At 40.0% G+C, this 11,385-nt stretch overlaps 1 protein-coding gene across 2 annotated transcripts; it reads right to left on the bottom strand.

Annotated features, from left to right (window-relative positions):
• Positions 1–702: 702 nt before the first annotated feature.
• Positions 703–9,063, bottom strand: ints13 (integrator complex subunit 13). 2 transcript variants are annotated; one of them, XM_085252303.1, is made up of 18 exons: positions 8,588–9,063; positions 7,376–7,609; positions 7,179–7,253; positions 6,850–7,052; positions 5,941–6,021; positions 5,743–5,833; positions 5,471–5,599; positions 5,086–5,109; positions 4,171–4,255; positions 3,786–3,878; positions 2,816–2,905; positions 2,534–2,712; positions 2,278–2,442; positions 1,991–2,145; positions 1,668–1,898; positions 1,373–1,503; positions 1,076–1,211; positions 703–961 (listed from the first exon to the last, which is right to left on the bottom strand). In XM_085252303.1, exons 1-18 carry the CDS (start codon positions 8,633–8,635, stop codon positions 925–927), a joined length of 2,187 nt encoding a protein of 728 aa, XP_085108429.1. In that variant the 5' UTR covers positions 8,636–9,063; the 3' UTR covers positions 703–924. The 2 variants fall into 2 exon arrangements, with proteins under 2 accessions (XP_085108429.1, XP_085108430.1); XM_085252304.1 differs by lacking the exon at positions 5,086–5,109 and having other exon boundaries at positions 8,588–9,062.
• Positions 9,064–11,385: the final 2,322 nt, after the last annotated feature.

The raw sequence follows: 11,385 nt of genomic DNA, 5'->3' as shown, positions 1-11,385 counted from the left end.
CTGCATAAATAACCTAGATTCTTTAAAAGTTCATTTCTATGATATTACAGCCTGTGAGAAATGGGCCAAATCAGACTAACGACACTAATCAAATAAAAAGACTGTGTGGTTTGCAATGAGTTCCACAAATAAATCCATGAATTCAGAGAATGAATGCTCCCCATCACAAAAGATCAGTGATTCATGAATCAACACTTAAATAACCTCTTTAAACCGATAATGTCACCATATCTGTGACACCATCCCTCTGTGTGAATCCTCTATGTGGTCTTCCACTTTTTCCTAATGCCTGGCAGTCTTTATGTGCAGGTTGTTTCGAATGAATGGGGGTTTTTTTAAGCGCAAATCCAACAGCTAAAACACTCCCAGGACCCATTCTTCTTTTAGGATTTTTCTCATTTTGACTTTCCTGCTCTTCCTCTGGTTTAAATTCAAGTCGCCGGTTCGGTATTCTGGCAAAGTGTAAGTGGTCAGAGCCTGATTTCCAGAGAGAAATCTAAAATTATTTTCCAGAGCTTTTTGAAGGAGATGACCTAGAAATGAGATGGCCAAATTCTATTCTGATTTTGGCTTTTACAGACGGTTACACACATTTATGAATTCCTACTTAGATTCTTACACTGAACACTGCAGACATCTTTCCTCAATGAAAAACAAAATACTCTATAGACAAATGAAGTAATGACAAGATAAAACTGAGCATGATTTGTGCAAAAGCCAACAGCAACATTCTCTACTGGCAGTTTTTATTGTGTTACGCAACATGTGAACAGCATAACTACAAAATTAGGAGTAAAAAAATTAGAAATTCCTTGTTAAGAGTTCACCATCTCTTTTAATTTGATGTCCTTTTTTGGGCAGTCTTAAAATCACTGTGGTCCAAAATCTCATCTGCAGAAAGGCTGAGCTGGAGCTGTGGAAACATCATCTGGTGGCCTTCCCATTTTCATGAACATCCATCCTGTAAGCAAGGACAATGTCAAGTTTTTTTACATCCTGAGCATGAACACAAACCGCACTAACAAGAATGGTATTCATTCAGCATAATGACACTTTCACAGATGACTGAACACACCCATTCTCATCTTTGAGGTGCTGGTACAACTCGAACTTGCTGTTCACAGAACTGGCTCTTCCAAAAAACTCTTGGTGCTTCCTGGAATTGACTGCAGTGATTCGGTTGCTCCACATAGTGAGGAGTGAGACAGGACCTGCAAAGACAGCGAATCAAAAACATACAAATAGTTTGTGTGGTGTTATTTTCTTTTAAAAATGTGCCTTATACTGTGATAAAATGTCAATAAATTAGTGAAAATGTATCCGCGCTTCTGTATGGTATTATGAAAGGAGGTCAGGTGTCAACTGTTGGTACCTTTCGTTCTTTCTGGAGGCTGAATCTCCTCTGAGGTTAAGCGAGGCTTTTTGTTGAGCGGCTCTGGGGAATCTGGGGAATCCTTGATGACCTCCGACTCCTGCTCATCTTTATCCATCAATCCCTTTAGTCTTTGAGACAGAGGAGCATACATCACAAAGTTAGGTTCTTTTATCTCTTTCTTCTCTGTTGTATCCAATAAGCTCAATAAAAATAAGCTGTGAATCCACATGGAAAAATGACAGACGAAATTATTTTTCCTAAAACAAACTGAAGGTTCTCGGGCACTACTGACCTCTCCGAGTCCTGCCAGCTTTTGTCGTCTGTCTCCTTGCTGCCATTTTTCTCTGTCCTGTCCTCCCTCTCCTCTCTCTTCCTCCCTCTCTTCTTCCGGTCCTCCTCCTCTGGAGGTTTGCTGCGGCAGGCGATGATGCAATCCAGAACTCGCTGGTGCCTGTCAGTCGCCCCGGCGTGAGTCTTCACTAATGTTTCCAGCTCATTCCACATTATGCGGTACTGCTCATCCCTGGAGATAATAATTATGTGGAAATATTAATGCTGATTTCCGCTGGTAAGCCAGGACTGGGGAGTGTAAAATGATCAAAACTGAGGTAATACCTCTTGGGGCCTTTGCCTCTAGATCCTACAGTGGAAATGGGGAGTGGGTCGTTCTTTCTCTCCATATCTACCAGGTTGTAAACGGTCTTCTGGCAGGTGAGAACATCCTCATCTGTCAAAGTCTCTTTTACTATCAGGTTAGCCAGAGGAACCACCTAATAGAGCAAAAACAACACAGACGTGTGCTAAAGGGGGATGTGGGCCAACTGGAAAAAGACAAATCTTTGGTAGAAATAAGAAAGAACACTGATAATCAGGAAGACTAGTATTCCTGGATGGTGCCTCACTGCCTGCATGTTGAAGATGGTCGTCTGGGAGATGATCATTGGCCAGTATCGAGTGTGGCGCTCCAGCTGAGCTTTGGCCCTCTCAGCTGGCAGCTTCCCTGAGGGATCGTGGGAAGATTCTGACATAGGAGTGAGCCGGTTCTCCCTCATAAATTCACCAAAATCCTGATGAAAAAAATGTAAAAAAACAAAAAACATTTAGCATCAGATCAACTTTGCTGAATATTTCTGAACAGCTGATGGGAGCTGTACATACAGTGATGCGGTAGTCTGTCACACGGCCTCCGCAGCCCTCGCTGATGGAGGGCGGGTCCTCTAGGGTGGAGCGGTTGCTGTTGAGCACGTGCAGGAAAATCTCGCCTCCGTGGCTACTGAGCATGTGGCTGATTACCTTTGAACCCGACTTCCTCGGTTGCTCCAGCAACACGGACCGACCTGTTATCGGCACATCAACAGGAATAATCAGCGGTTTGCAGGAACAGTCAAAAAATAGGACTTCAACACAAAAAATAAACAAATTGTGATGAATCCAGTTTACCATTAAGGAGAAAATTGGTCAAGCATGACGAGGGACGACTGTTGACATCTGTGGGGGAGATGCGATAGGCTCCTGTGCAGTAATGTAGCTCTGAAGTGGAAAAAAAACTGATCTTTTGATCACCATTAATTACAACATAAAACATGAACAATGCCTCCTTCACTGATGACTCATTTTTTTACCCTAGATGGTAACTATTTGTCTATTACAACCATTATTGTTATTTTATAACAAGATCCTAGAAGGACACTGTAACAGAGATGCATAGGTTGTACAATTCTGGTCAGATACTGTTCTGTTTATCTTTGTTTCTTATGGTTCTGTTCTTATTGATTTCTCCAGCTCTAAATCACTGAGACAACATATTAGGACCAGCCACTGTCATCACTAAAAGCCTTTTTATTTGCCTAAATGCTAATATCAGCCCACAATCCCAATATTTGCCAATATACTGTGTATACCTAGCCTGCAAATTAACAGAACAAATACATTAAAACTATAAACTGAACAAATGTCGCTGCTTAAATTAGACTTGAGGATAAATATTCTAACTCAAGAAACCGTGGCCTAAGGCTGATAACCAGTGGCGTTCCTGAGGGCCTCGTCTCTTGTGCACAGAGATTTCTCCACATTTTCGGAATGTTTTTGTTCTTACGTACTGTGGAGGTTTTTACAATTTTTCTGAAAATTGACCTGTTAGTCAGTTAAAATAAATAGCTGTAAAACAGCTTGTTCTTTTAAGTATCACTGACGTGTTGCTGCCATCAAATTGAAAATGAGCGAATTCATTTGAAGAGACAGTACCATGTCTCAGTTTAAACGTGGTATTTTTTCTGTGTACTTTTGTACATAACTTATAGGTTTATGAGATTTTAAAAAAAAAAAACAAAAAAAAAAAACAATGCATGGTGTTGCAAAACATTTTAAATGAAGAATGAGTGAGGTTATTCTTTGTTGCAATTTTTCCCACCTATGCTGTTTGTTCGTGGAGTACACCATTTTAACGTAACCGTCTCCTTGAGTCCATTTTCTCTAGTGCTGGTCCCAGCCATGTGTAAGTCTCCTACACAACACAAACACAACATTGACATATTTTATTTATTTCGAAGATTAAGAACTCAAAACACCAACAAGGAGCCCATTGAGCTGTCCAGCTTGTACCTCGCCTCCCAACTAAAGCTAGGACGCACACGCTCCACCTAATTCTTGCAAGATTTCTGAAATACTCTACTTTGTGTAGCAGGGTTTGGAGGTTTCAACAGCATTTCTTACAATGGGAAAACAACAGTTTCAACCTCCTGACCTGTTTAACTGGCTCATTTAGAGCTAGGCAGACCTGTAACGTGGGCACTCACCACTTTTAAAGAACTCGAGGTGGGCGTCTCGGTGATGCAAGAGCTCAACGTCATAATTAGCCGATGTGTTGGCATGCTGCTCTTCCTGTCCACCCACAGAGACATTAACAAACAAAGGTCAGCGTGAAGTCAGCTCCTAAAAGGTTCAAACTCACACAAATGCACAAACACACATCAACACTGCTGATTTCATGTCCCAAAGGGCAAAACGATAAACAAAGTAAAAGGAAAAACGTTGGTTCATTCAATGACCCAAATTTTAAAGCAGAAATTATTATTCAGTTTAAACATGCTTTGATGTGTTTAAAAGGTTTGTTTTGATAATAGGACTTGTTTACTTCTGAATATGGGCAACACTACTATCAATTTGAAAAAAAAAAGTCAGTACATGGATAGCTGGAAAAGCTGGAATCCAGATTGAGGGGATAGATGCGCTCAAAAACTAGTTACAAAAAAAAAAAAAAGAAAGCACAATGGAACACACTGAGACACTAAATGAAAGATCTCGGGAAGAGAGACCGTTTTCAAGGGGTGGATAGAGAGCAGGGGAAGTCTGATAAACTTTTAGGGCATCTACACATTGACAGAATTTAATAAATCAGAAGAGGCAACGCTGGTCACAGATGTTTCCACTTATGAACACTTGAATGCAACAAATTCTGAAGTTTTCTTTTAGTTTTTGTCATAAAAATAATCTCTACAATCAGACCAAAAAGATTTCCCCACAAATCAAATCCCTTTAAAACTACATTTGAATTTTGTAAGTCCACATGAGACCAGAGTTGCCCGTCCTTTACTTGATCCAACTGACACATCAGGATAAATTCATGACCCTAACGCTCAAAATATACACACTACATGATGCAAACTCTGCCCCCTTCCTCAGTTTGATGTGTGTGTGATCAGAGTACTAACCTGTTCGCAAACATTTAATGTGGGCTAGCAAAACAGAAAATACAGCATGAAACCAGCAGCAGGTTCACAGTCACATCGACATGCAGATGAGATCAAACAAAAGATGCGACTAGAGTGCATTGGGTTATTTTAGTGAAGCAAGGGTTCACACTTTATAAGCAAGCAAAGAAACAAAATGTGGATATGAGTGAGAAAAGAGGATAAAAAAATAATAAAACCAATCAGTCCAATAAAAAAAAAAAAAAAAAAAAAGTGAGAAGTGCACTGTATTCTAAAAAAAGATTTCTATACTAGCAGAATGGAAAGACAAACATGTTATTTTAATCAACATTTTGGCAAAAGATGTGCAAGAACAGATAAAAGGCAGGACGAAGATGGCCTTTACCTTCATGGGGATGTTCGTTATGGTGGTGGAGGCCAAGTCAAAGTGCTGCTGGACCAAAATGTTGAGTTTGGTGGCCAGGTGCCTCCCAGCTCGAACACTGTGCACCTCACTGGTGAGCAGAGGAGAGATCTGAGACACAAAGAGAGGGACACAGTGAAAAGCTGGATTGTGATAGATTAAATGGGGTTTGGGTGAAATCCAGTGTTAACACGTCTTCACTTTCTATTGTGATTGATTTTAATTAAACGTTGACTGTCGAGCTTTTCACCCACCTCTTTCTTGGGCCGGTCAGACACCAGTGTGTCCTCACCCTGTGGGTAGATGTGAACTAGAACCAGCTCACACTGCTGGATGGCCATGAGCCTAAAACCCACAACAATGAGTTTTAATATTACAAGCAATACCAGAGTTTCACTTTTTATAACCAAGTCAGGATCACCTGGACAAGTCTTTCTTTGCTGCGTACTGACCTGTCTGAGCCTGCTGCCAGCTTGTTTTGCTCTATAATAGTTTCCTGAATGCAGTCTTCCAGCATGCGCACATGTGTGTCGCTGCACGACAAAAAACAAAAAGAGCAGGAATTTATGGACATTTATGGACAAGTAAAATGACAAGTGTAACAAGAGTACATGGCTGCAAAGAGGCACATGTGTTTGTAAATCTGCTGACAAAGGACCCATTTTCGATGTAAGCCCCCCTCAGACATGCACTCCTTCCAATCCATCTGACAGCTTTTGAACATGCAGGTTCTAAGACTGACTCTTGTTACTTTATGTTACCTCAGAGAGAAAGCAATGCAGTTTCCATTTTTATAAACAAAATTCTTCCGTTGATACATTCTTATCATTAAAAAAATTAAATAAATATTACCTGACAAAACTGGTTTGAAAAAAAATGACTTAGGGTAGTTCAGAAACTGTTCAGCATCTGTTTTGATGCATTCAAACCTCTCTCTCTCTCTGAGCCTGTGACGGAAGAGCACATACTCTTCTCTTAGCGACAATGAGGAAACAAAAAATAAATAAAAAAATAAGTGTTTAGAAAGCCTGGTTACACCTCACTAGAGTTGATGCAGACAATGCTTTTTGCCAGAAGTGCAACATGTCTTGCACATTTGGTAAAACATGCTTCTTCAGCAGATAAGTGAAGCCAATATGTTTTAGTGTCCCGCGTGTAAAAGACTGTTTTTCTAGCTGACTGTTATGGGCTTTCCATCACTGTATTAGCTGTGTGGTAACCTTCATTCAAGTATAGATGAGAGTTTTATTATGGCTTTAACTCACATTGCGCAAGGTTTTCAGTGATACAGTTGTATAAGTTATTCTTATGACTCAAACAAAATAAAGAGCTGAAGCACTGAACACGTGGCCTCTGTTTACCTTTTAGCATTAGTTAGGCAGATAATACGGCCTCTGTTAGCAACTCTGTCAGCTGTGTCCATCAGAGCGATACGCTTCTCATGCTGCAGCTCTGTGATCTTACATAATGACTCCACTGCAGCTACCAGGCCATGCAAGATGCTGCAGCACTCCGGGTCCTCGCGAGGGTTTGGTGGCCCAACAGCTGCCAGAGCTGACATGAGCTGTGACGAAAGATGGGAGACACTGAGTTCAAAGGAAATGTCTCTAAATTGTGACAAAGTTGATGTTAGATACTGCAACTAATTCAATTCAGGCAGCTTATTCCGTTTAAATGTGCAGTGGATTACCTCGTGAGTGCTCTGATCTTCCCTCCTCCAGCTATTCAGTATGTGAAACTCTGAATCACTCACAATGTAATTAACCTGGAAAATAAAGAGGCAGAAAATGTCAGTGGCACGGATGACATCAAAAGGTGGACATCCAGCATGCCCAGTCTCATAATTATATCACTTAGCTGGACAAACAATAAAAAACAGACACTAACCAGTTTGTCCTTTGGATAAACATCATAAAGGATCCGGCAGTACTCCATGGAGCACTCCACAGCACATGTCCACAGAGACTTTGACACCGGGGCCAAAGGAATGACCCCTTGAGCTCGGCTCTTTGTCAGCACATCACACTCCACCTGCTGACGACTGGACTCTGCCATGTAGGGACAGTGATCCACTACGAAGACAGTCTTGTGTGCCACAGAGAACATCTTCATTTTGCAAATCTGCAGAGTGAGATAAACCATAAGAAAAACAGAGCCAGACAGGAATGTTAGCTGTCTATATATTTTGTTGTTTGTTTATTTTTGTTAAGAAACATGTAGGCCCCTGACACATTAAAGGAACAACCTGAACCTACCCCCTACAGTGAGGAGATTAGAAGAACCCAAGAAGGGTCTATTTCTGGCATGATCTGGGGCTACTATTATCCTTAACATGGACATTATGCTATGGCTTTTGCAACTACCACATCTCAGCAGTATAAAACACCTACACTTGACATTTAGGCAGTGTGCCACACCCCTCTATTGTGGTTCTACATAGTCCAACACTTTCCAATACAACCTGCTTGTTTTTTTTTCTTTAATTAAAAGTGCAATAGGAAGAATAGTGTGCAGACAGGGTGGAGTGGATGGAGTATCAGGGGTGAGAAGGATAGGTTCACAGGTATTGAGACTTGCTATGATGTATTTTTCAAAGATGGTGGTTCTAACAAAAAGACAGAAGGCCAAGCTGGAGGTGGCAGAACTGAAGATGCTAAGATTTCAAGTGAGATTGAAAAAAATAGACAGGATTAGCGATACAAAGGGTTGATGTTACAGACGTGAATGCCAGCAATGGGGTGAGATGGAAGATGAGCACCCAGAAGAAGAAGTAATTGTTTTGTTATGTTTTGTCCTGTCTTGTATCTTATTTAGACACAAGACAGGAAATGATCTCTAAATTGGGACATACACTTCTTCAAGCTTTCTAATAAACAAAACCTGGTTAAAACGTCCCAAGAAGCCTAGATAAAATAACCCAGATGTCTTTGGAGTGAAATAAACCTATGCGCTAAACTTAGAAAGAATACATTTATGACCTCATATGACCTAAACCAAGTACGCATAGATTATATATTACTACAACAAATCTCTATGACTGTTCATATTCAGGTTGGGTCAATTTCCACCTCCGTTTTACAGCTATTTATTTTGACTCACCTGGTGGAAACCTTGGGAAGGTAACGCTTCCCGGTCTGGAAACAACATGAATCGTCTGAAAAGGTCCGGTATCTGTATTTTTCTAGGTCACACTCTGACTGTTAAACCCCCTCTCCGTCTGCAGCGCGATGATCCTGACGCGTTTCAGGACATGTTAATTAATATGCGAACGTCCAACGACCTGCTAAAAAGAGCATGTCACCGAGCAGCACGTTAGCCTGTCAGCTAACACCAGTCGCAACCATTTATTTGCTGATTCACGTTTATGACCGACGGTTTAAACAGTTAATGGTAGCATTTGCGTAATTCCAGGAAACACGTCTTCTAATTAACCAACTTCCAAACAACCGCTGCCTAGAAATTTTTTTGCAGACACTTGGGGGAAAAAAGCACAAACAATACAGTTCAAGTTGCTACAAGCTAGCAGGTTTGTTATTGGCGGAAATGTGTTGAGAGGTGTTCCGCCTCTTCTTCTTCTTTGACGTTCTCAAGCAGCTCACAGAGGTGGCGCTATATTACTGCCATCTTCTGGATTTATTAGTCACACGCATAGTTTTTTCCCCCGCCTATTTGTTTTGTTTTTGCTTGTTTTTGCTTGTCTGACATTGTTTTGTTTATAATCCCTTGTGTGAACGTAAGGAATGTGTTAATACGTGAAAGTCATTACTAAAAGCTTCTGAAACTTCTTTTATGTGCACTGTATAGTTTTCTTCTTCTTCTTCTTCTTCTTCTTCTTCTTCTTCTTCTTCATTCTAGCTTCTATGGAAGCCACTGAAGAAAAAGCTTTTTCATCATCAGTAAGTTAAAAACTTAAATGTAACTTAAAGAATATATACTATATAAGGATATATAATTTCATAACTCAAAGGTTATGAGTTATATAGCTCTCAAAAGTTGACTAACTGACCAAGTATCCTGAAATCTGGAGTTTTTTCTGAGTAAATCAGCATTTCAAGATATATTAAAATTCTCATTGACAGACCAGTTCTCAGGGTCACCAAATTCCAATAAATTTTTTAAGGCCTACTTTTTTCTGTTTCTTAACCAACACAGTGCCATGCATATTCTTTTCTGTCTGTTGATTCCAGTGCTGCCCCATCAGGTTTGGACAGTTTAATATTCATTAGAATTGCCCTTTCTCTTTCAGCAGATTAGCTGGTTGTTGGTTCGGCTTGTTGGTTCCCTCTTGCCGCGGACTAGAGCAGCGCAGATACTGAAGGACCCGTCCCACCCTGGCAACAAACTGTTCCAACTTCTGCAATCCAGTAGAAAGTTTCACATCATCCGGGCAAGGACAGAGAGACTCAAGAGGAGCTTCTATCCCCAAGCCATCGGGCCCCGTCTGTCCCTAAATTGAATTTTCCCTGTTCAAATTCCTCTGTAATTTAATGTAGGCATATTTTGATGCTAATAAATTTATGCTACTACTGCATTATAATGCAGTAAAGTCATATATGACTTTTACTTTAAATATAGAGTCTATATACTTCTTTTACTGCCTGAGAAAAAAATTATTACACCGTGAAATTCTTCAAATCGTTTTTTTTATCATCTTAGGATATATTTCACAAATAAGATCTACTTTGAAGATCTATCATGTCTGGATTGTGCTAACAGCCTTTTTTTTTCTTTAGAAAAAGAAAACAAAAGAATATGTTTAATGAGTGCAGGCTGTGCAGAACTCAGAGATCACATCACTCCTGTTTTAGCTTTTTGATACTGGAACTTTTAAGGCCTTTCCTCCCAGCTACATCTCTGACACCTTAGTACCATATGCACCACCACCTACCTGGAGCCCCCTGTTTCAAGAGCCCACCTAAAAATCTAAGGGCACACTTTCAATCCAACTTGTATTTGTGCAAAGAAATTAGAAGTATGATACTTTAATAAATAAACAAAACATATAGCAGCTTAATGTCTTTAAAAAATGTAAAGTAAATACTATTATTTTTATTTTTAAGTATAATATGTAGGGGTTTTTGTTTTTGTTTTAGTCAAAGCCACAGGGAGCCACTGGGGATGGGCAAAAAAAGCCCATATAAATATTGGCAATCTCTCTCTTTTTTTTTTTTTTGGCAAACTGGCTTAAAGACAAAAAAAGGAAAACAAAAATCGTCATCAAGAGAACTGCAGGCCTCACTCGCCTCAGTTAAGGTCAGAGTTCATGATTCAACAATTAGAAAGAGGCTGGGAAGGAATGGCATCCATGGAAGAGTTCCAAGAATAAAACCACAGAGGCTTGTCCCACATTTGCCAGAAGACACCTGGGTTATGTAGGTTAAATAGGTTAAATAAATAGGTTAAATAAAGTGTTTTGAAGTGATCTGATCAAAATCTGGACTTAAATCACGTTGAGATTCTCTGGAATTACTTCTTCGCAGCGCTGTATCATATCCGCAAACCCAAATGCAGTCACTCCAAACAGTTTATAGCATTTAAAAAGGAAACAGAGCATTATGATAAAAGATTACATTACATATTTACTCCCCTGTCCCTGTATTAGTTGCTGACATTGTTTACTGTAGTTGCTAATAAAAAGTTTCATTAGAGGGGAAAACAACACTGGAGACTTTTTTTTATAGAAAGTTGTGTAACTGATAGAAGATTTTCTCTTAAATTGAATGTGAATTATATCAACAAGTATCTGGTCAAGGCCTGGAGAGCTGAGGTCCATGCGCAGAATTATTAATTATGAAAATGTTGATGGGTACAAACCAGAAGAAAGCTACACAGCGTCAGATAACCAACTTTTATTTGAACACTCTCCTCCTCCTCCTCCTCCTCCTCCCCCGCCCCCC

Source organism: Mchenga conophoros, linkage group LG17 (assembly GCF_057382185.1).
Source record: "Mchenga conophoros isolate Kocher_MC1m ecotype Shallow Benthic linkage group LG17, M_conophoros_male_GT1.1, whole genome shotgun sequence".
Lineage (NCBI taxonomy): Eukaryota > Metazoa > Chordata > Actinopteri > Cichliformes > Cichlidae > Mchenga > Mchenga conophoros.
Note: the sequence above shows the minus strand (reverse complement) of the source record. Positions and strands in the feature narration are given on the sequence as shown.